The sequence below is a fragment of the Cavia porcellus genome, unplaced genomic scaffold (genome assembly GCF_034190915.1).
Source record: "Cavia porcellus strain 051 isolate PalLab524CR breed Dunkin Hartley unplaced genomic scaffold, mCavPor4.1 scaffold_12, whole genome shotgun sequence".
Classification (NCBI taxonomy): Eukaryota; Metazoa; Chordata; class Mammalia; order Rodentia; family Caviidae; genus Cavia; species Cavia porcellus.
In genome coordinates, this window is record NW_026947495.1 from 74,553,749 (window position 1) to 74,579,934 (window position 26,186).

Consider the following 26,186-nt stretch of genomic DNA (forward strand, 5'->3'; position numbering starts at 1 on the left):
CTTCCTGACTGCACCTCTTCAGCCTCTCTTCTCTTTTATTATTTCACTGGCTCTGCAGGTAATCCAGGTTAATCTTTTTGCTTCAAAGTCTGCTTCACAGACAAGAAACAGTAATATACAGGCACACTTCATCCCAGGACAAAGAGAGGAAAACGTGGGCCTGAGCTTGCCATTCAGAGCCCGGGGTAGAACTGAAATTCTGTATGCTAATGGTGCTTATTACCCAGGCCATAAACTGTGTCTGTCACAATGCATGTAATAAATAAATATTTGTTGCATAAACAAATTTTAATATTCTTTGTTAGGGAAACATAGACTGTAGGCTAAGGCTTACAGGATATAAAAATAAATGCATATAAAATTATAATTCATTTTTTAGTTAATAACAAACCAACATACTAAATTCGTCTTTTACATGCATTTTCCTTACATACAAAACCTTTTCAAAACTTGAAAGTTTCAAATGTGCTCAAGTTCTTGATGTATATTGATAATCTCATCCTCATAAACTAATTTAAAGTAGTTTTATCCTGCTATGTTGGAGCTATGCAATAATAAATGTAGGCTTACATAAGAAAATGTTATCACAAATTGATGCTTCAATATAAAGGGTGATTTTGCATATCCAAAACACACTTGTATTTCTCAAATATGATTTTGTGCTGAATATTTAGTTAAGAATAAATTTCATTAAATCCATAATGTAAAATTACATTATCCTTTCAGGGTTTTTTTTTATATTATCTTGTGAAAATTATAAAATATGTAGCAAAAGTTGGCATTAATAGATACAGAGGAATATAATAAGCACATGGTCTATATAATTACTCTAATACTTTGTAGTGAAATAGTGGAAATATGACTGAAGATTAGTTGCTATGGTAGCTAAAAATAATATCTACTAACAAAACAAGATGTAGTTCTGGCAACTAGTAATATGAGTATGTAATAGTTCTAACTGGCCGTCTACATTTTCACACATGTCTACAACAGGCAGCACTCAGGCTACTCAAGCAGGTATTTAAACATTCTGTATGGTTTAATAAAACTGCTTTTAACTGTGAGAGATAATTTATAAGAAATACTCTACATGAACTTTGTGAGACATATTAAGTTCAAAACATGACCAGTGCTAAAACTATTAAATCATTTTAAAAGTTAAAATTGTACAAATCCATACTTTTAAATATTTGTTCAAGTATAATAAAGGTTGTACAAGTATACAGTTGGAAGTTTAACTCAAAGCAAAAGTAAAAACAAAGACTGAAACAGATAAATCTAAAACAGTCATTAACAGGATGTGCTAAACACATCTACATAAAGACATCTTCAACAATAATCACAAAGATACAATTCTCCTGTCCTCTAGAGGAGGTGATGATTTGCGCGACTTATGCAAACTTGCCTGGACAGAGGAGAGTCACACTACTATCTACGTCAGTGTTTTTCACATGGACTAGTGAAAGGGAGGCTGGAGTGTAATGTGCTTTGGATGAAAGAAAGAAAGCATGAGTTAACTTTTCATTGGAACTTAACATTTGTGGTATTCTTGTTTTCTTGTTTGAAATAAAACTTTGCCAAGGGTTTGGTCAAAATGCTCTGTTTCCTCTGGTATGTCTTGGTTTGAAGAAACAACTTAATAGTTTTACCATCATTGAACTCACTGGAATAACAGATTATTTTAAATCTCATAATATATAGATATATATTTACCCGGACTTCAGTAGGGAAATAATTTTTATAGCCACTAAGTTTTAAATACCTCTCTCTCTCATTCCCTCTTCCTCGCTCCTTCTTCTGCTCCCTCCTCCTCCCTCCCTCTCCTATAAATTAAACACACATAGGAACTCCATATCTATGCCTTGGTATCCCTGAATAGCCTAGCACAATTCCTGGAACATTGTACATTTCCAATAGCTATTTGCAGAATTTAAATTATAAAGTCAAAGTTTTTAGATAAACTATTAATTAGTAGATGAGTTATAAACAGTAATACAACCAACAGAATTTTGACTGACTGCATAGCAATAATTTTATTGAGTAACTTAAAGAAATTTGTGCATTCTTGTGTCATTATCATGTGCAGATTAAATATCAAGCCAAAAATTTTATGCAATGTTTATCAAATCCACTGGTCATAGTCCTTTGCCTAAAGGCACAATGCCTTACTTGCCCTGCAGACATTTCCAAACACTAAAATACACTATCACAGTGAAAACACTTCAGGTAAGTATTAAGATCACTCTTAATTTAATCAATATTTAAATATGATGGGAAATAATACAAAGCTAAAAGAAATTAGCTGAGTAGAATTTTAGACAAACACATTACCTAAATGGCATTATACAAACTTACTTTTAGAAACCCAATGCATTAGATTATATATGAAGTCTAATTCTTGGAAATTTTACTTTAGTTTACTGGCAATCATTTTCCCAAGGGACATCAAGAAATTCCACAAAGCTGGACCCAGTCCTTTCCATACATCATCATTTGTTGGATCTTGGGGAAACAGGAATAATTGATCTCATCTAAGAACCCTCCCATGGCTTCCACCACACTGCATTTTACTGCCTGCATTCTATCTAAAACATTTACTCACTTCCTAACGTCTCCAGCAGGCTTTCCCCTTCCATGAACTGACTCAAGACATCTCTAAAAAGGTTAACATCTTTTGTTCAATGCTTGCATCAGTTCATTTTGCATTACTATCACAAAATACCTGAGACAAGCAAGCTTTATGAAGAAAAAAAGTTTACTTCACAGTTTTGAACGTTGAAAGTCCAAACAGCCTAGTGCAGACCCATGGCAGACAGCAGTAGTAGGGTCCCTTATGTGAATGAGAAATTACATCTTAAGATGTGAACACAGAGAAAATATCTGGAATCAGGCGAGGCCTTATAGCAACTCACTTTTGCAAGAACTATCTCATTCTTCCCCCAGGGCAGTGCCTTCAATGGGCTAAGAACCTTCCTGTGGACTATGTCTCTTTAAGGTCCTTATCTCAATATAAGAGCACTTATATAGCCTTCTCCACAGCCACTTTCCAAGATCAGAAACTTCAGAGCACTGTATTCTACTTCTTAATTTATTAATAATATATGTAAAGTGCACCAAAATTCTTTTTTTGGTGAACAAAAATCAGAAAAATATTTGTTACCAACAAACAATGGTGCTAATAGACGGCAGTCACAAAACCTGGTAAACATTTCTTAAATTTTTCACTCATTTATAGCTACCTTCATGAAAATGTGAACAGATATTAATCAAAAACATCATTATGGCAGGAAGAAAAATATTTTCTTAGCAAGCAAACAGTCTTATGAGAGATCTTTCTGCAGAAAGTGTTTGGTTCAGATGTATCTTTGTTTAAGCTGGTGGGCACGCATGGTCTCAGTTATATACCCATCAATTCTCTTTGCAGAAATCTATAGATAGTCCTATGTTTCATATTGAAACCACTTCTAAAATGTTTAATTACAATGTCTAACACAGCATCTAGAATTCAGAGATCAAGAAACACTGAATAAGTATCTAGTCAATGGTTATTACATTAATTGTATAATGTAATATATAATTACATTATACAATATACAATATATAATGAAATATACATTATACATTATACAATTAATTTAGTAAACTAAGGTAGGAAATTAATAATTAAGAGTATCTTGCTGATCACTGAAACAAGCATATTTTTTCTTTCCTAAAGTCATTTTTGGATACTGCCTGTCATAAGGTATTTGTTTTCTTTATTATGCTGATTCTAGCTTATAAGGTCACTGATTTCATTGTAAGTAAATTTTTGGTTGTGTAAATTACAAATTGGGTGGTCATTTCAAAAAACTGAAAATATATATGCATAGTGAAAGATATGCTTTACAAGTTGTATAGTGTTACTTACATACAGTCTAATATTATCTATTGAGTCAGAAAAAACAATATAAAAGTCAACAGAATAGAAAGCACTGGCCATCACAGAAAACCCTCTTTGCCAGGGAAATCCTCTTTGTCGCTGTGATTCAGTAATATCTGACCTTTTTCAAAGTAAGTTAAGACTGATGGAAGGGCAAAGCTGACTTAGGAAAAGAGATAGCACACAGCTCAGTTGGACAAAGAAACATTAAATGTCAGAATGCAAAAGCATTTTGAGTAGCTGTCTATTTAAACAGCATTCTCATCAAAGAGAAATTGCTTTTACATGTTATTAGAATAAAAGGTGCAATAGGGTAAAATATTTAGCACTGGGAAGAATCCCAGTATACATAATATAATGCAGCTGATGCATTAAAATAATTGATGAAATAAAAATAGTTGATACGTGAATTTTCACAACCTCCTACTCCTATTCCCTGCCTGAAACTACATCTAAAGACTTAATTAAAATCTCCTTGAGCCTAGCCTTTCTGACTTCACACCGAATATTGTGCTTTGCAACATCCCAGTCAATCTGCATCTTCTTTCCTTTCTGTATCAACAAAATCCTGTCCATGAGACCCTCTTACTCCTCTCTCTGTCTCATTTCTAAGGTTGCTGGGCATCCATCATTTAAACTCTGGGTCCATCTCCTGCAGGAAAGTAACCCATGCTCTCGGGTGAGTTGGAAATTCCTTCTATGCCATTGATGCTCATGGTATGTGTTATGCTGTGGTATAGTTATTATTTACATGTCTATTATTCTCACTAGAGATTTCTGATATATGAGATAGGATGAGAATCATCTATGGGTCCCTAAATCCTGACTGGAATCTCTATAAATAAAATGGGGAAGGATGGAGAAATGTTAAACAATTGGTAATAAGTTTCAGTTAGGTAGAAATAACTGGTGTGATATTTCACAGTAGGGTGACTATGAAGAGTCATCTTACATTCTATGTCTCAAAAAGCCAGGAGAAATTATTTTGAATGTTTTACCAAAAGGAAAGGATTAATACTCAAAAGGGTAGCTCTCTTTAACTTAATTAAATGATCTATACGTTTATTAAACCATCATAGGTAGACTACCACATTCATAGGGATTATTACATAGCACTTAAATTAAATTTAAAAATAAAATAAAAAGCTATAAAATTAACTTTCTCCCTTAGCCAATTAGTGTACTATGAAATATGATTTTTTTCAATATGTTTTGGCTAGTGCTTGTTAATTCTATAAAACATCAGGTTTCAGTGGCATTTTCATACATGCATATAACATATTGTGATCCTACACCTGCCTCCTTCCCCTCCTATTATCTCTGCCTTTACTCCTTTCCTCTTGTTTAATAATGAAATATAAGTGGCCAGGGATCTAGTTCAGAGGCACAAGTGCCTGACTGGTAAGCCATTGTCCTGAGTTCAATTCTGGGTACCCAAATAATAATAATACTGAAACTATGATTCTTTATGATGCTTTAGAAAAAAGACACTAAATACAGCTAACCTGTATAATAGCCAGTTTCCCACTGTTAAGTTTGTAGCTACATATAAACAAACATAGGCAAGGCTGAGTAATATAATTAGGCAACAATTTGACAGTTAACAGAAGGCAATGGTTTTGGACGCTCAGCATAAGAGAAATTTGAAATGTGAGTGACACACATTTCCTGTGTACCTGTTTTATGGTCTTCCGGTTTGAGAGAGTCTTTTCTCTGAAGAATCATAAAGTAGCACTGAGAGTCAATCACATTTACAGCACAGTAAGTGAAACTCAATGGCAAACCATCAGTGAAAGGAGCCATTAAATGTGTACAAAAGTACACATGAATAGTGTACAGAAGGGAAGGGCTGTGTTTTGGAGAGAAGAGAACAAATGTGCCTGGGGTTGTCCCAGAGGTATGGAAGAGGCTGCACAGCAGTCGTCATCAAGAACACGAAGGAGAGACTGGAATCCAGGAAGGGGAAACGCTAGAGGTGATCCCCAGGAAGGCCTGCGGTCAGGGGCTGCTTGCTGCTGAGATCCTCCCAGCTCCCAGCCCAGCCCTTCACCCTCCAGGCAAGACGTGATACTGGCGTGATTCCAGTGCTGCCTGGGGTCATCTGTCCCGTCCACCACAGCAGGGATCACAGCCAATCACCCTTTTTTATTTGTCTCACCCCGACTAGATGATTGGCTCCTGCGAGACAAGTGTTAAATACGGAAATTTATTGCTGTATCATGCAGAACAATGCAAGATAAACAGTAGGCACTGAATCCGTGTTTATGAACTTGAATAAATGAACAAGGGAAGTAGGTCCCTCCCACCCCCAGGCTGCCTGGCTGTGATACTCTCCTTTGTAGAGAAACACAAGTTTAAATCACTGGTCAGCTCAGATCTGAGCATCACTTCTTAAGAAGTCAAATTTTCAAGAATCACCTAACATAGAGTCTAATATCACTGACACTTTCATAATGGATTGTGAGGATAGAATGGGGTGTGTGTTCCAAAGAATAAGTTATTGGACAGTTTTTTAAGACAACCACTAAGCTGCAATCTGGCAGGCCCATGCCCCCACTCCAAATATCTCAGATGGAACCCAGATGTAAGCATTTGGAAGTGGTTTTTCTTTGTTAATCTCATCATACTTCTAACCTGAATATCTCATGCACTTGAACTAGACATGTGTAACTGCTGGGAATATATTTTTAATCATTGGATGAAATTCTAGCAGGATTTGAGAAAAAAACTGTTTATAGGACTCAGTATATATTAGTGAAAGAAACAAATAGGGAAAAAAAGCACAGAAATGGAGCCCCATTTTCCCTGAGGACAAGAAATCCCCCCAAAAGTTCCATGCTCCAGAAACACCAGCAAAATAAATCTAACCTCTAAATATTTAGACTAAACACTTCTCTATCTTCAAATAGATACTGCTGTAAATAAAATAAGAAATTGAGAATAAATATAAAATAAGGATCAAGAGTAAATAAAATAATTCCATGATCTTCTCCATAGGTCAAAAAGCCCATAACCATTTAATAATAATATCGATTATTCCTCTCTCCTACTTTTTCCTCGTTCTCCTCCTTGTAAATTATTGTTGCTATTGTTACAGATAAAATAGGAATTTAGTGGACTGAGTAGTTTATTGGCAAAGTAAGCAGTGTTTCAGTATAAAGATAAATTCATCTACTATAGGGCCAAGAAAGCATGTTGTTAAGATCTAACATCCTATCACCCCAGTAGAAAAGTAGAGAAAAGTGAGTCTTACAGTTACAATACTACACATACAAAATGTTTACTTATATTTTTTCTAGGTGGAAAATTCAAAATTAATCTGAAGGTTATAAATTTGCTATCAGATTATTTTGTATTTTAAAATTCACAATCTCATTTTTTACCTAGAAATTTCATTTTAGAGTGATTATCTGAAAAGTAGATCCTCTTATGAGGTTATAAATTGAAAGCTGTATTCTTTAAATGAACTAATGTTAGGGAAATAATAGTAAGCCCAGATCAAAGTTTTAAAGGTCTAGTTCAGTTTACATAGATGCATTACCCATAGAGATTCTGCCTGATACCTGCAAGTACCCAAAATGCATACATGAGACTCCCCACTGTATTATAACACAAACCTGATCTATGTGAAGCAAATTCATGTAAATATTCTATAGCCCAGACTAAGAATTTAAAGCAACCCTAGCTAAAACATCAGTTTCATAAAGGAAGAAACTGAGGCTCAGAGATTTTTTAAGTCACTTCCACAAAATCACCAAGTTAGTTCCTGACAGAGTTGCAATTAGAAGGCAGATTTCCTGTACCCTAGTCCCATTTTAATTTAGAAACTTTTCTTTAAAATTATTTCAACAATTCATTCATGAAGGAAAGCAACAATCTATTTGGTTGAAGTTCTCATCTCTTTAACTGCATGTTTTCCTCTGCACAAATAGAGTCTTAAAATACACCAGAAAGTAGACAGGCCTAAGAGACATGGAACCTTTGTCTAAACACTTGGCTTGCATGCCTGAGGATATTTGTCACCAGTTTAAGCTTCTTGCTCCAAGTCACCTTCTGACCCTGGAGAAAGAGATATCATGCCACAAACAGGCCCTTGGAGCTTAACCTTTATTTTGAGACAGGCTTCCTGATAAGGGATGAGTAAGGAAGTCATAATAATAGTGGACTCAGCCATCTGCCAGCCAGCCACATTTTTGCTTGTAGAGAGACTGCAGTCCAGTTACATTAGAGAAACCACGTTTTGTTTTTCCATCTTTCATGTGAAACTTCAAGTCAGTGTCTCTGTTCTTATTTTTTCTTATTTGGTTCCTATTTAGGGGGCTTTGGAAAGTGCTTAGGGTGGTTATGTAAGTAGCTATCCCTCTTCCCTCACACTTGGTGCTTCTCATTCTCTCTCTGTCTCTCTATCTGTCGATCTGTCTGTCTATCTCTCTCTCTCTCTTCTCCCACATCCTTCTGATTGTCCTACAGACACAAGATTTTACTCAGCTGTAACTTGGAACTTACTATAGAAGGCTTTGAAAAGATAGACTTAATACTGCCTGTTATGCTTTCCTCAATCCAAGCCTTCAAATTTGAAGGAAATCATTCATTTGTATGAACAATCTTATATTTCTTTGGATCATTTGCATCATTATTTACTTCAAAGAACAAATGTGTTTTGCATCCAGCTAACTGACCAGCACAGTAAAGTCCTGCTAAAAGATAATACTATCTGTATATAGGACCTCAGAAAGCACAATGAATTTCTTTAGATAGTATAAGCCCTGTATTTTTGAATTTATGAGATACAAAAGTGTTAAGTATTGTCCCTGTTCTGTACATGAGAGAATGCTGAAGCCCATAATACTTCTAAGAAGTGTCCAAACAGTCAGGACTTTGTTCCATTCTGACTCAGGTCAGTGCTGTCAGGCTCTGTTGCCTGGTTGGGTCAGTGGAGGCCAAATGAGCTCAGGCAGCCACCTGCTCCTCATTGACTGCTTCAGGGAGATGCATCCCATCCTCCAGTGAAACACTGCCCAGAGCTCACCTATGCCCAGCCTGACATCCGTAAACATCTCAGGAAAGTAAATGGAAGTTTTCTTCCTTGGGAATAGTTCCGTTTCCTCAGATGATGCTGCATAAGCCAAATGTGCAAGCGATTACCAAACTCTTTAGAGAAGAAAGCATCATTAAATTAAAAAAATGTACAGACCACTGAGTTTGAGAAATAAATTACAGTATCAACAGTAAGTAAGACATTGAGAATTTTTGCTGGTAGGCTTTTCCTGACCTGCTTTGTGAATAATCAAGAGTTGAACACAGACTTAGCCTAAGAGGAAACCATCGGAGAAATAATCCCAGGATGTTCCCACTTCAAAGCTTATGACTCACTATAGTTGTTGATTCCTCCACTTCCTTCCTGATTCAGTCCCACCTGCCTAGGATTCATTGTTCCTTGCCCTTCCTCCTCTCAACTCCCCTCATCACTGGGAAGGATCTGTAAAAAATATTTCTGTTATGGAGGAAATAATCTACAGTAAGCCAAACAGGGAATGCATCTTAAAAGTTCCGATAATATCACATTTCTTCAGTGTCTGTAAAGTATCAAGCAAGCTAGTCACAATTTGATATGCAAGTAAAGGAACTGAGTCTCAAAGAAGATCAGTAACTCACTCAAGATTACGAGGTTCCCAAAGGGGGAAGTCAGGACTCAAAAGGGAGACTTCGAAGGCTCTGACTTTGCTGCTTATTTAAAGTACATGGAAAAGAAGAGTTCTAAAGGCAGGGGATGCTAAGAATATAATGCTCTAAACAGAGGAAAATGATGATAGTTGAAAAGTCTACGAACTTCCCAGAATTGAAAAATATTTCCCTCCTGAGTCGATATCCTACCATGGACTAGCCTAACTCCTATTTGTTGTTAGCTAAAAAGAGTAGGTATGGAATGTCATAGGGCCACTTCTATGTTTTATTCAAAAATAACTACCTTTTGGGAATGCAAAATAACAAAGTAGAAGAGTTAAAGAGCAAAAATGGAGAGGTGCCAAATTCCTTGAGATTCTCTAATACATCTCACAAGATACCATACAAGGTTAGCCATACTAAATTAACATGGACGCTCACCTCAGTGCATTTCTCTAAGGCTCTCCGAGCTGCCTGCTGCAGGGGACTGTTCTCTCCAAGAACACTTCTTCCCTCATTCACACATGGTGCTTCTCATTCTCTGTCTCTGTCTCTGTCTCTGTCTCTGTCTCTCTCTCTGTCTCTCTCTCTCTCTGTTTCTCTCTCTCTCTCTCTCTCTCTCTCTCTGTCTGTCTCTCTCTCTCTCTCTGTCTCTCTCTCTCTCTGTCTCTCTCTCTCTCTCTCTTTCCTCTTCCACATCCTACTGATTGTCTTACAGGCACACAAGTTTAATCGACTGTGGCTTGGAACTTGCTATTGAAGTCTTTGAAAAGACAGGCTTAATTGTTTTAAATCACGTAAGGTAGGAAAAAGAAGACATTTCAGGCCAGGAGAGAAGGGAGAGGTGATGTACAATTACCCATTCTGGAATAGTCTCAGAGAATTTGTCATCTTGGGAAGCATCTCCCTAGAACTTGATTGTCCACGACCAGTCACTTTTGGGCAGATTTGGTGCACAAAATTTAAGGTTCTATCACGAAGTAGCTCAAAAGTCATTTCCAAAAACAGTGGTAATGTGAGAAGCAAATTTCCATTTCAAGTACACTAGGCTGCTTTCTGTTTTTATTAGAATAAAATGGAAGTGTTCATAATATGTTTGCTGTCCCTTTGTGGATAAGCACAGAGCAGCTACAAAACCTGAATTTCATCTTTCTATGGGTGAGTCCTAGAGTCCTTTTCGGATACTGACGCCTCCACTCAGAGACACTATGTCTGTTGATTTTCATTGCTAGAGAATATTGAGGGAAAAGATCTCAAAACCAAATCATCATATCATCATAAGTTCTTATTACAAGAAAACAATAGTATTAAATCATTGCACTTGGTAAGTAACTGCAGAAAGCCCATGAATCATTTTAGTTACCTGCAGTGGAGGAAGAAGTAGATGGAGGCAGGAAAATTCTGCTGGAAAGTCAGACTGCTCAGAGGATTCTGTCACATGAAACAAATTTGAGAAAGTGACCTCCAGATGTAGCTGCTTTGTAAGACCTTGAGCAGGCAAGGGTAGCCTGAGTTCTGAATGTCTGTCTTTCAGAGAGAATTTTGAAAGCATATTTTTCTAAAAAATATTAAGATGTTATCTATTTTAAAACTGTGCTCTTGGAGCTGGGTCTGCTCCTCTGCTCAGGACCCCAGCAAAGCTCATCTAAGGAAGGTATGGTGGGGCGCAAAGCATCTCACGAGAGCAGCACAGTTAGCAAACTTATCAGTCATGCCTGTTTATGTACAGCACATCCTAAGCCATCATCTACCAGGAGACTCTACCTTCACCATCTCATACACCTAACACACACTCGGAGCAGGAGTAGGAGCGTACTCATTGATTTAACCTTCCAGAACTAGTTCTGTTCAGTTTAGTCTCCTCCTCTGCGTGTGTGTACAAACATACCTGACTGTAGTCAACGCTACACTCATGTTTGTCTTCAATAAAGGAAACAGATTCCAAGTGTAAAGAAGCCTTCCTGGACTGTTGAGAATCCCTCTGGTCCTGGCATCTCTGAGCTCTTTCTAAACAAAATTTAGTTCAGTTATAATTATGTTTAAGGGAGACAAATAAAAGCCACAAATAGCAAACATGCCTAGTCTATCCAAAACAGATCTCAATTTAAAGGAATGCTGGGAGGATTAGAGGATGTGAATTTGTTTTTTACAAATATCTGAAAAGGTACACGTTACTAGGATCCAAAGGACTGAACCCATGCCTCCTGATCCAACTTCAGTTGCTTCTCCTTCACAGTCTTTTCTTCCCTCAGCACAAATACATGCAAAAGAAAACTCTTCCATCAAAATTCCTCCCGTGCCTTGGAATGGCCAGTGCCCTCCTGCCCTCTCAAGGGAAGCACAGACCTTCTTTGCTGAAACATCAGAGATGTGAGGTTTATAGCCAAAGTCCAGAAGACTAAACCTTCTTTGAAGTTTATCTTTTCCCATGGAAACCAGTTTCCCTCATTGTCCCCCCAATTCATCCCACCAGCAATTCTAGCTAAAAAATCTGGCCCTAAAATGAGAAATGTGATGCTTTGAATTAAACTTTAGCTTGTTTATTTTTTTCAATATAGTGCTCTGGAAAGAATGAGAAAGAAAAGCCTAAAAATACTTTCAAACTAGCATCAATAAGTCTGGTAAGCAAATAATAACTGTTAAGACAAGTGGAAATATCAACTTTCTATAAACAAACTGTGTTTGCTATGGGTACTATCCATACTCTCAGAACTCTATCATTAGACAACCTAAAGCGATGGCCACAGATTAATCCTACTGAGTATCTAAGACAGCTTAAATTTTTCATAGTTAGAAATTTTCTAGTGAAATTCCCCCTGTGTCTCTCTTCCCAAGTTATAACCATCATTGTTTTCTAAATTTGAAAAACTGAGGAAAAAAAGAAAGAAAGGTGCTCCAGAGTAACGAAAATGCAATTATGAATAACATGCCACATCCTATAGCAGCTTCTGCTTTCTGGGGTCAGTGTCATAAGTCCGCCCCTGGAGTGGACAGAGTGAAGTAAATTAACAGCCTTTGGAAAAAGAAGAGTCTGGGAAAAGATGGTCACCCTCCTTTACTGGATCCAAGTAGTCCTGGGAGCTGGCTTTCAATCCCTGTGCAGTGAAGCAATTCTCATTCCAAATGCAACCCAGAGCAAGCCAGAGTGGAAAAGAAGCTTCTGATTTGTAATAGACTTTTACGACCATCATATTTTCAGAAAATACACTGTGAAATGGGCAGGTTGGTAGAGGTGGCACTCAGACACGGAACGGCTGATACTTGGCTTACACGCATGCCAGGGACCATCATGAGAGCCAAACGTGGGAGTGAGGAGGCAAGACGGGGTGGGGGGAGCCAGGGAGAGTCAGAGCCCTGGGCCAGCGGGCAGCCTGGCGGCGGGGAGGGGACCTTTGGTTTTTATTTTCTCTCTTCCAGTACTCTGAATGGAGGAGGAAGCAGCACAGTGTAACCCTTCTGTCTTAAGAGCAAAATTGTTCAGTGGGCTTAAGAAAGCGTCTACCATTTGGTAAGAATTATTGACATATTTGCAAAATGAGTACCAGATAAAATTCGCATTTTAAGTTTTACATTAAACTTTACTCTTTGAGAGAGGAAACATTATTTATTTATTTAGTCATTTATTCATCCATGATCTCCAACTTCTTGGTTCTCATAATCACCCCCAAAAGCATTTGTTATTTTTGCTATTATTATTTGTGTTACTAACATAATAATAATATTAAAGAATGTTAAATGAACATCTGTTTGGGGGGAATGGTGCAATCATGCAAATAGTTCATGTACTTGACAATCTTTATGATAATTATCACTCTAATTCTATAGATGAAGAAAGCAAGGTGTGGCAAAATCAAGAAAATTGTCCAAAAGTTTGTACATATAATTTGCAAATCCTGAATTTAATTTAGTTCTCTCACACTGAATGAGTGAATGGTGAGAAAAATATTTTCACCAGTAATATTCTCTCAGTATGTGCATGAATACCTATCCTTTACCTAAGACAAAATGAATCCATGCAACGCCACTATGCCCAGGAAACTTAGTCTTGGTTGATGTCAGCACATTTGAAGCACTGAGAGAACACACTGGGAGTGGAGGGAATGCTTGTGATAGATTAGAATCCCTAATAATTAGGATTGTGAGATCCAAAATGGAAAACAAAAGAATATGCCAGAAAGTGGGAAGAACCTGATGCAGGAAAATAAAAAGGCTAGATTGTACCTGAAAAAAAGGGCTACACAGTTTGCAGCCATCCATAATGCTACGTAACAGTAGCAGCAAAAATAAGTTATTTATGCAGAGTGGAAATCATGAGTAGCATTGAAAGTCTCATGGATAATTTTGGCATCCTTAGGTTTAAAAACAAAGATACATGCGGCTGGGGATTTAGCTCAGCAGCATAAGCGCCTGCCTTGCAAGCAGGCAGTCGTGAGTTTGATCCCCGGTACCGATAAAAAGGAAAAAAGACAAAAAAAATAAAAAATAAATAAAAACAAAGATACATAAAGGCTTAATGCCAAAGTAATGTGTGAAGTGTGATACAACAGATAAATCTGGAGAACAAAGTGGTAAACTAGGGAATGGCATGGTAAAAACAGGATTTAGGCAGATGACAGAAGCATGTAAAATGAATTAAAGAGAAGAAGACATCCTTAAAAATAGTAAAATTTAGGGCCAGGTATTTAGTTCAGTGGTATAATCGCCTTTCTGACAAGTGTGAGGTCGATACCTGGTACCAAAACAAAATAATACTAATACTAATAATAATAATAATAACGGGCAGGGAAGATGTGGACTGAGTTTTGGGAGAGCAAAGGAGGAACATTTAGATTAATAGACAAGAGCATGTGAGTTCTGGGTAAAATGTAGACACCAGAGATTAAAACAAAAACAAAAAAGGAAAAGTGTGTGTGTGTGTGTAAGTGTATGCACATGTGCATGTGTGTGTGTACCCACGCATGCACTAGCGTTATCACCTTTGCTTATTCTTTAGAGGCAGAGAATCACAAGTCACATAACTAAATTCTAGAAATGGGCCGTGACAGCGAGGAACTTGTCTACTGCTAAGAAGCTCGAACCTGTTGCTCTTTAGGTTACGGGGGGCCAGTGGAGAGATGCGGTGGAGGTAAAGCAGGCTTTAGTTCTACATTACACTGAAGCTACTTACAAGCAGATGCGACACCGACCTAAGGAAGGTGAGGAGATGACCTTAGAAGCTGACGCAGTGATTCAGGAATCAACTGAGCCACTTGCGGGAGAGATGAAGAAGAGGCAGATCTACAAAATATTTAGTAAGTAAAATGTAGGGTTTATGAGAGATGGTAAATGTACTTGAATACCTGAACAGGATAATCACCCAGGCTCATAGGGAAGACCTTTAATTGGGTTCGGAAGACATTAAATTGAAAGTGGTTCTGCATAGTTGAATATACACACCTAAAGTTTGCATGAAAAATCGGAAGCAGAGAGATTTAGGAAATAGCAGCAGTGGATTTAGGAAATCTCAGGAAAACCCCGAGAGTATGTTTCTGGATCAATTAGTGAATATCCAGAGGGAACCAAGGACATAATAAGCCTTATGAAAGAAAGATGCTGAAAGAGTAAAGAAAAGGATCCGTCGGTGAAGCTGAGAGGAAGAGTTCACAGAGATGGGAGGGAAAGCTCAGAGAACAGAGTTCAGGAAAGCCAGAGACATCCCTGCTGTGAAATAAAGGAGAAAGTGTGAGTAGGTCACACTTCATGTTACCAGACCAGCAGAGGTAGAAGGGAGCAGGCAAGGTCAGAGTGACTAAGGAGGGGAGCAGGGGACAGGTCACAGCACCACACCCACCAAGCCTGCAGAGCAGCGGACCTCAAAATGAAGACTCGGACCCGGGGCCTGGAGCTCTGTGCAAAGGGGAAAGAGCCAATAGTGAGGACAGGGTTGGAGTTACAGAAAAGAGAGCCTGATCCATGCAGCAGGCTCCCCAGGGGGAGGAGAAGCAACTAATCACAGGGGAACAAATCCAGAAGCTGCTTCAAAACCATGCAAACATTCAGTGAAAGTTAAAAATACACTGCAGAGTTATAATCTGTGACTAACTTCACCTTCTGGGCCCTAGTTATGCACTCCAAGTCACCATTAGGGGAATTTCCCAGGTGAACCCTGCTAGATAGTGCAAGGAGCAGCACTGAGGTGTTCACTCATGTCCTGGGTGGACCACGACTTACTTTACGTGTTAAACTGTGAGAACTGAGACGGAACTATAATGCTAGGGCACACGCAATGCTGCCACCAAGAATATAATAGCTTGTTGTCATCTTGCAACTAAATTTCCCATTCTGATTGAACAGACAACACACAAAGAGAAGAAAAAGGAAACTATGAGATAGGCTTTCTTCCTTCCCAGATCTAGATTATTTTAAAGTAAAAAGTGCATTTTTGAATTTAAATATCACACCAAAAAGTTATAGAAACAAGGTTCCATTAATTTATTAATTTTGTAAGCCTGGCTTCTTTCTCTATAGAAGGCAACATGCAGAAAAGGAGAATTCCACTGTATTGGAATTCCTCTGACATTGGTCCTTAGAGAACACACTCTATACAAGATGGAACCACTTTGATTTTTTGAAGGGTTTCATTTTAAATGTATCCATAAAAGAAGATTAAAATTGAGGCTCCCAAGTCAGTCACACCTTTGAGGCAGCATCACCATTGGGCAGACTGCTTCCCAAGCAAATGCCAAGAGTAGACTGACTTATGAGTATGGCATGAAATTTGCACAAAATTTAGATGAAAATAAATTTAAAGGAAGATTTAATTGTCATTATATTCCTAATAATTCCATTCTGATTTATATTGTGTCACTTTTACAGTCACATAAAAATGTTCAAGACTTGTTTTTATCAGGAAATTGCTACTGTGTCCTGGCATATCTGGAGTAAACCTTCCTGTCCATGGATATAAATCATAGATCCTAATTCTAGGATATATATATATATAACCTTATGAAATTGCCCCAACTTATACAATAATTAATAATTTAAAAATTTAATCTTTCCCCCCCACCATTACTATGAAAAATACAGTGACTATTTAAATTTCAAAAATACACTAAAGCAGAAGACATGTCACTCTCAGAAGACCCTCCCCCCCACACACACATGCATTTCTAACATGCTTTTCCCATCATTCTTGCCACATTCATGCTGTCTTTTTTGTTATTGTCCTTAGTTGTGTTGTCATGGCTGACTTGATGCCCTGAATCAATTCAAAACATTTACATTTTATGGTCACGTTGACCTTTAGGGAGAGCCAATAGTAGCATAGTGCTAGATCCAGAGAATAAAGTGGGTAACGATATATCATCATGCTTTTATGGGTCCGTCTTTCCACTGGATGGCACATGGCTGCAGCATTCACCGTATTTTTTATCACACCTTGAAAAGACACTCTAGAAAGCGGAATTCCAGAAATGCTTCTGTAAGTTACAAGAACAGTGGGACACATTTGTTCAAGTGAGGGAGAGTATTTTGAGGAGGATTAATAGCAATGCACCTTTTCTGTAGTAAATTTTATGTAACATTCACTAAATATTTTGATTTATATAAAAATTTATATATTTATATAAAAATATAAATTTACAATTTTCAATTTTGTGATCTCAGAATGAACAGAAAAAGTTCATGCTAAAACATTTTACAAATGACACATAGGGCTAAGTAATGTTGCATGAATCATCCATCAATCTGGGCTAAACTGTACACAATAGTTAAAAAAGTTTCATTCTGTAACCATAGATCAGCATGATTCTAATCCTACAAATCCTACACTTTTAAAACAGAACTTCCTTCTTCTAATTCTGCCTCCCATCCTGCATTCTGTCTATGTTGCCAATGGTCAATACAATGAATCTCAAGTGATACCATTACAAGTGTAAATGACAGGAATGAAAAGACCGTCTGAGGTTGAACAATATAGTACTCATCTGGAAATGCATTAGGATAGCAGAATGATTCATCTAATGCATCATGAGGGGAATTTGGGCTTTGAGTTAGTTTTACACAAATAAGGGCAAATCCACAGCAGTTTATCTACAGGATTTAGTCAGTATTTTAAGTGTAACAAATAACTAGAGTAGTAAGACATTGCCAAAGTCATAATGTACAGCTCTGGGACATCAAAAGCAAAGGAGTGCTGATCCCAGATGCAGCCCTGAGGTCACCAGCGTGGGTCAGAGATACTTGCCAAGCTGTAGAAGGAAACAGATACCCATATCACATCCAAACCTACACAATCTAGTTATTTAGGAAGGAGAAAGCCTAGAACCTGCGACAGATTTCCCAGTGATTCTTTATGCAGGCAATTCAACACAGATCTGTGCATTGCTTATCAACTAACCTGAGTTCTGTTCAAAGTATACACTGCATTGGACAATATAAAGAATTCCCTCAATCTATCAATATATGGATCTGCTTATGTAGAGACTCCTTAGAATAAACCTTTATTTTAGTTGGGATAAAAACTGTAGCTAAATACACACTGACTTGAAAAGAAGCAGAAAATGCATCCAAGTATTTTAGTGTCATCCAATGTTCTTGGCTTTGCAGTCTTCTCAGAAATAAACAATAACCAGAGTAAATCCAGTGAATACACTATACTCTCATCATTAAAATCATTAAGATCGATTCTGCTAAAATAAACAACACACATGCTCTTGGTCAAGACTAAAATTGTCTCCTGACAGTGATTCTTCCTTGTATCCTCCACAGTAGGACTCTATTAAGCAGAGTACATTGCCAGGAACATTCAAAAGATTATATTGTCTGGACTCCCTTGCAGCTTTATATGACTAAATTTTGACTGACTATATGTAAATTTAATGGTTATAAAGACATAGAAGTCTCCATAAAAGAAGAGAAATTCACAGATTCTATTTCTCATTCTCTATTCAGATGCCTGGAAAGTGCATATAAGGCTAGAGCTCCAGCAGATTTATAGGACAAAAATCCAAAACAAAAAACAGAAGAATTTAAAGGTCATACACTTGGAGAAAAAACAAGTGGCAGATATAACATCACAGAAATAGAGACCACAGACCAGAAATTTTTTAAAAAGCCTTGATTCTGGATGGGTTTGTTCCTAGTTGAAAGCTTTTCTTTACATCAGAAAAAAAAAAAGTTTTACACATTTTTGGTAAAAAGTTCTTGATAATGCTACATGCAGCTAGACCTAAATCAAAACACAGTAAAAAAAAAAATCTGCTTTCCCTATGTGATCCAAAATATGTATTTCAATAGTGATTAGTTTAAAACAACTTATAAGTGACCAAGTATCTTAAACTATGTATTCAAACTCTGTGCCTCTTTTTAAAATAACCAAGTACTGTTGAGTGTTATGAGCCTGTTTCTTCATGGAACAAGTGGCAGACATAACATCACAGAAACAGAGACCACCAACTAGAAAGGACTGTGAGCCCTTCTTCTCAGAGGCTGGCTTGATACCAACATATCAGGGTAGAGTTGCAACATGGTGTTGTAAATGTACAGCCCATGAGCCAAATTTAGCATTCAGCAATGTATTTCTTGGCCTATTCAGTGCTCTCTAAAAATGTCAATTTCAAATCCTGAAAGTAGACATGGTTCTTCCATTCTCCACAAGCCCTCAACCCCTGTTGATGGACAAGTTACCCACTTACTTCACTAGTTTATGCTACCTGTGCAGCCTCTGAAAGCAGGGAAGGTTACTGAACTTGGAAATAGAATAATACATTTCTGGGCTTCCTTCTCTCCGTTGCTCCTCTGGTTGTTGACTACAATGATTCACACCCTGGATTATTTTCAAAGATCAAAGATGCCTACATCTAACAAGAATGTTTATAGCCCCCTAGTCTTAGACCTTAATTTAGGGATATATAATTTACTTTAAATGAGCATAATTTTCTCATACAAAAATAATAATAAATGTAGAAACTTCAAAAGTCATAACATAACACACACAGTCATGCACCACACACCCAATATGTTTAAAACTACTTTTGAGACTACAATCCCAGCACTCAGGAGGCTGAAGCAAGAAGACTGTTGCAATTGTGAGACCAGCCTGGGCTACAAAGTGAGTTCAAAGCCAGCCTGAACTGCATAGTGAGACATCTCAAAAAAAATTTTTTGAAAAGCTAATTTTGTCATATTCACTCTCTGATTTTTGCTACTTTATATTTTAACTAGTTAACCCATCTTCCAAACTTTCTCATTTTAGTTTGCTACAAATTTTTAAAAATCAAAACAGTGCATTAAATTTAGGAAAAGTAATATTATTTTGGCCAAAAATGCCTAAAATTTATTTATTCTGCCTTATCATATATATTTCTACCTTTTATCATATATAATACACATTTCTATCAGGAATGCACTGTGTTATGATTTATATTTCTGGCCCACCACGTGACTTATAAGAAAATTTTCAAAAAACAAAAAGCTTACCAATATATACTTATATAAAATAAAATTTCTCTACATTTCCAAGGGAATACATTTGTACATAAAGTAGATACTATAATATATGACTTAGTTGTAGACAAAATTTCATACTTGCTTGACATATGTGCCTTAGATCTTTCTTTAAAGTGTTAACTACTTTACTCTTCCTTGAACTCAACATAATGTGCGGTTTCTATATTTTGACACTTTTATTAAGCTCATGATATGTGTGAACATGGGAAATATAATATTGCATGTACCCATATGATACCAGACTAAACCAAAATATTCATGGTAAGTAAATGTAATATAAGCTAAGTAGCTCTGATATACTGCATCCTGAAACACGTTTCTGCATTATCTTCAATTAGGGCCATATCTACTTTATTTAACTATTCTATTGTTTTCACATAGTTTCTTTTGAGTTGATTAACAAAATAGAAATACATAACCTTTACAATACGTACCCAAGAAATTACCCTTTCTCTATAAAATCTGATGTTTGGAATTCCAGTTACTGTACAGAGAGGAGAAGGGTTGAGAATTTTCTGGTACCAAGCAACACATTCCTAACATTTATGTAAATTAAGAAGAAAAAAAAATGACGCTTATTTTTCCGAAACACTGAAGAGTAACTATAGCTCTTTAGGAAAGTCTTTTAACACAGGCCCATCATATCCACTTTAAAATATTCCTTTCATTTACTCATGTATTCAATGATCTCTGTACCTTATAAAAGTTATTAACTTTAATGTAAATTAACAAAGAACGTTCCACCGAAAGTCTTAAATTTGTCATTTTGGTGGGGAGAGGGGGTAAGATCAGACTTTCTATTTCTATTGTAATCTTTCTAGATTTGATCCCTTCTGGTTTCTACTTTCTTTTCAGGCATCTTCCTCGCCCTTTCAAACAACGCATGCTCTCCGTGCCATATGTAGACAGTCAGAGAGTTTTTACCTTTTATGAGTTGCCTCCTTTTGTGAAACATTAAAAAGTGACATAAATTTCCAGGACCTAGGAAGTGCTCCCTCTATGGGACTCCAGACAGACTGTGGAATATTTATCTGCACATTCTTATTTTCACTCTTTAAAGTTTTTAGACTTAGGTTCTCGAGGAAGATTTTCTAAATACCTTTAATGCAAAACGCCACAGAGGCAAAAGTAACATGGGTTAAAGAATGTGCTGTGTCAAAAGCTTGAGCTGCACGTTAATAGTATGAAAATCTACAAGGGTCTTTTAGGAAACAGTGTTTGAAATTTCAACCCTCAAAAGTAAAGATTTAATAGTCGACAGAACTAGTTTATATAGCCTCTTGTATTTTTTTTTTATCAGCTATGCAGTTTTGCTTAACCATATAATCCAGCAGGAAGATAGGCAAGTCACACAGGAAAAAGTTCACTAAGCAGGCAAAATTCACTTTTTTATAAAGCCTGTGTCTAGGGCAATGCAAATAAGTTATACATAAGCCATATTCATTTCCTGTGTCCCTCCTCCCACTGGGAACCACCACCGTCCTGATAATCAAGTCAGCAGGGTGGGAAAATACCACTGTAAGAAATCTGGCTTTTATCAGCCTCTCTGACAGCGAGAAATAGAGGAGGCTCCCTCTCAGCAGGCAAAAGTGACTTGAGGGTCGCAAATGGAGACGCTAAAGCAGGGTGAGTCCCTAAAGAGAAAAGAATGAGAACGCAGCACAAAGAAAACCCAGAGCTAGGAGAGTTGCCACCGAGCTTTTTCCAAACAAAGAATTTTATGAAGCAGCCCAAGTTCCGCAGGAGAAGGGCTCCACCCCACCCAGCTTCTGCAGCCACTTTGCCTGGCTCTGAAAACTCCGCACAGAGCCTTTCTGACTAGCAGTGTCTCTGGCTGCTTTAAGCACCGTTCTTTAAGCGCTTTGGCCCCTCTCACATTCAGGCCACAGGACGGCTCTGATCATCCCGGGTCACAGGCTTCCCAGGCATAGCAGCAGCATCTTTCCAAGGGCAGAGAGCAGAAGCTACGGATTTGCAAGCAGCCGGGGTCTGCAGAGCCCTCTCCCAGGTGCAGCTCGGGCAGCCGGGCTCCCTCCAGCTCTTCACACTCCACCTCTCTCCCACACCGTGCCATCCACGCCACGAGCAAAGCAGGCAGCCAACTCACCATCCTCGCCTTCGTCCTGGGCTTTTATTGAGACAGATTGCCCTAATAAAACAGTGAGAATGAGGAGAGGTCTCGCTTCCACCCAGTTTGCCATCATCTCTAAACATGAGACATGAGGGTCCTCCGGGAGCGCAGAGCAGCTTCCGAGGTTACTGTAGCACCATCAAGTCAGAGGGGGGCTCTGGCTTCAGCACCGCCCGGGGCAGCCTCGGCAAACCCCCTATTTCAGCACCAGCTCCCGCACAGTCTGCGAAAACTTTTTTCAAGCGATGCAGCTTTAAATAGGAAGAATGCTGCCTCCACTTCTTTTCCAGCCCCTTTCAGCCTGTTCAGGCTCCCAACCATCCAGTGTCTGCCAAGCACCGGCCTGATTGATGGTAAACAACCGAATCAGCGCACGCGGCCGCCTGCGCGCCTTCAGCTTCCCCTCCTCCGTGGACTTTTGGAGCTCAGAGGGCGCTTAATAAGAGCAGCAAACTCTTATTTCTCTTTTCTTTTATTTGGTTAAGCAAGCCCGTTACAGGGAAGGATTCCTAGTCTCTCCCCACACCCTCTAACCCTTCCCCCTAAACGCACACCCCTTAGCATTTCCACCCAGTGCTCAAAAAGACCTTAGGGAGGGAATAGAGCCTTTTAGCCTGGTTTTTGGCATCTAGATAATTCTGGGCTCTCTTCTCCACCTTAAACCTTAAAGGGCCACGTTTTAATTCTTTCTTGTGATGAAATAAAAAGGATTCTGGTCACCTTCTCAGATTCTGTGTCTTTTCCCAGACCCTGGAAAGGGGCTATTCAAACACAGCCCAGGTGAGAAAACTATTTGACACCTTGTGTTAACTTCCTTCTACAGCTCCTGTTGAGGGGCCACATCCACAGATTCCTCTTTCCCAGGAAGCTTTATCATGCAGAAAACGTCTGCTAAACTAGTATAGGGGAATGAGAAGAAGGCTACATTTGTGTGCCAGAAAGCTGGGTTCCAGCACCACATATGCCACTCATCAATTTTGTAAGCACACAGTCCTTTATCTCTGTGCACTCCAATTTTCTCCTTCGAAAAAAGGGCTTTACCCTGACCACTATGCAGGATTGGGTGACACTAAAATGAGAAATGTGTTATTAGCTAAGCTCCAAATTGCAAAGAGCTGCATAAAGATAGTGGTGCCGTGACCCCTAAGGCAGCTGTTCAGGTACAGGGCGCTCCCAGCTGCGTGCACCTGCATTTTCAGAGCTGTTGCCGTGAACTCTGTGCCGCACTCATATAACCACGGTGTTAGTGACCTCAAGACTGTCCATGTCACCTCCCAGGCCTCTGGAATCAGAAGTGAAGGCTCCACACCTCACAGCTGAGTAGGCTGTTCACAATTGTTCAGCACTTTCCAGGTACTTGCACTGGGCTGAGCACTAGAAAGAGAGGATGACACAAAAGAAATGAAAGGCCTGCCCACCACTTCGAAGGAACACATGTAAATGCTAAGAAAATAAATTTACATGAAACAAAGAAAAATAAGCCATAGTGTGGGATGCATGGAGCTCAGTAGAAACTCAGAGGAAAGTTTCTAAAAAGATTAGTCCAGAGGGCCTTTATTATCACTTTCTTAACAGATGAAATCTAAAAACCTTGAATTTTAGCTTTGAAGCTGTAACCTTCTAGAGAAGGACTCTGAACAGATCACCTTTCCAAGTTGTTTTTACTCTCCAGCCCTGTATTCTTCAGGGTACCTTGTCACCTAAATTTGTTGCACTGCAATGACTTCCCTCACCACCATCCCATTCCCAGGGGCGACATGCTCCATGTCACAAATAGTCTGAATAAGGACCAAAATTCACCCTTTTGCTCATTCTTTTAAATATCTAAGAGAAGCCAGGACCGTAAACTATCTGTTCACATAAGTGAAAGAAAAACATTGCTGTTCTCCGAGCTTTCCAGCTCTGGTCTATAATAAGGCCATCCCAGATATCACCATCGAGATATCAAGCAGTTGACACATTTTCAGGCAACCAGGGTAGAATTTTTACTGAAGTGCAGCAATGATAGACATTTATGGAGCATCTGAAACACTCAGGAACTTTTCTTTTTGGTTCTGGGGAGATTACCAAAAGCCTCACACACGTTAGACAAGTGTCTACTATTGGATCACATCCCCAGATACCAGGCACTTTTTTAAGGAAGGTTCCCACTAAGTTGCCCGGGTCAATTTAGAACTTGAAATCCTCCTGTCCAAGTAGCTGGCTTGTGCTTCAACTTCAGATCTCAGAAATTCTTCCTCACGCTGGCCAAAGATGATGATGAGGTGAGATGGTGGAATTTGTTAGAGTCTGTGTGCACACTACTCAAGGACTGTTCAGATGAGCATCCTACTATCTGTATTAAAATGGTTATTACCAGCTTATGAATGCGATTATTTTAAATTTCACTGTAAACACATCTTGTATGTGAAATATTAAAAACACAACCCAACCCCTCACAGTTCCAGCTACCAGAAGCTCGGCATATGGCATATGATAAGGTCACCGCAAGGCCTTCATTCTGTGTTGTCCTTACTTGTGAACTCTTAACAGCTATTGCAGTTGAGTCCTGAAGAGTGAAGTATTTTGCAGCTTGAGCTTTTTTTCCCAAGCACCTCATCCCACCGGTTCACACAGTACAATAATACATGTTTCAGTGAGTGGATTTTTTTGTTTGTTTGTTTTACCAATTCACCCAACAACCCTGAAAGTCTGTGGGTTTTTTTTTTCTAAAATTACATATAAAGAATTATGATTGAAAGAAACTTACTTGCCTGCTCAGTTAATAAGTGGCGAGTTTAGCATTCAGTTTCAGTGATGGCTCACTCGGAAGTGAACTTTCTCACTGTTCCAGAGATGTTCCTGGCCCTGTCGGGTACCCTCCTCCCAGGTTCAGGAGGAGAGACATCTCAGCATCTTTCAGGGTCCATCCTTGCTCTCTTCCCTTGATCCCAACCCTTTAATCTCCTTCCAGACATTACTCTTTGGTGACCTCCTCCCTCTGTTTTCCACATCTCTTTCTCTATTTGTCCATTTTCTGCAGTCTGTAAACCTGCTCCTTACATTTCCTCATATGTTTAGAAAAGGAAGGGAAGGTCTTCTTCAACCTCACATCTTCTGTAGTCTTTTTTCCCTTCCTTTCTTCCCTCCCCGTCATTCTCAGGGTCCTGTCACCAGTGCTCTGCTTGCACTGCTAGACATCAATAGCCTCTTTGCTCACAAACCCAGAGACCTTCCCTCTCCGTCCCTGCTCCCCACCATCGTAGTGCTTGGAATTCTGACCACTCCTTTCTCTTAATGAAACTTTTTCCTATCATGGTTTCCCTAGTCCTGCACACTCCTCTGCTTCAGGTCACATTTATTTTGCTGATCCTCTGAGAAAGCTGGATTTTACTTTCTCCAGTGTCTTTCCATCAGCTGTTTTCTTGTTTGTCTTTTGTGCTAGGCTATATTAACTATTAGACCCATTGACTTTATGTCCATTGACATGTGAATGTCTCCCTTTCAGGACTTCCCTTTGGAGCCGGCACAGCTGTATATCAGTCTGCTTTTACCATCTTTCTCTGGACAGATCCCCAGATTAAGAATCCAAAATGAAACCAATATCTGCCATTGCCCTTTACAATTAGTTCTGCCATCATTCTCCTGGTCTCCTACAAGAGGAAGTTCCTCGGACCTTGATCTACATCCAGTTGATCACCAAATCCTGCTGGTTTTGTTACCCATCATTCCATCAGTTATTCCCCTTCCCAAGACAAATGAATAAAAAACAAAATCAAAAGCCAACTACATACAAGACATAACATGATATTTTCTAATAATAATGATGAATGCCTACTTCTTGAATCCAATTTCCTGCTTTGCTCTTGTAGTCTGTTCTGTAACGAACCAATTTTCCCAGGAACAAAAACAATTTCCTGCCTCAGAATTTTACTCAGGCTCTGTCCATTGTCCGAAACAACTGTCTCTAGTCTAATTCATTCCTTCCCCTGACAAATGTTT

At 38.5% G+C, this 26,186-nt stretch overlaps 1 protein-coding gene across 1 annotated transcript in view; it reads right to left on the reverse strand.

Annotated features, from left to right (window-relative positions):
- The window catches only part of Col5a2 (collagen type V alpha 2 chain), a 134,058-nt gene extending 111,451 nt beyond the window's left edge, over positions 1-22,607 (reverse strand). The window contains exon 1 of the mRNA XM_003478702.5: positions 22,182-22,607. Within this exon, the coding sequence (XP_003478750.1) occupies positions 22,182-22,278 (97 nt within the window). The 5' untranslated portion in view covers positions 22,279-22,607. The remainder of the gene's footprint in view (positions 1-22,181) is intronic.
- Positions 22,608-26,186: the final 3,579 nt, after the last annotated feature.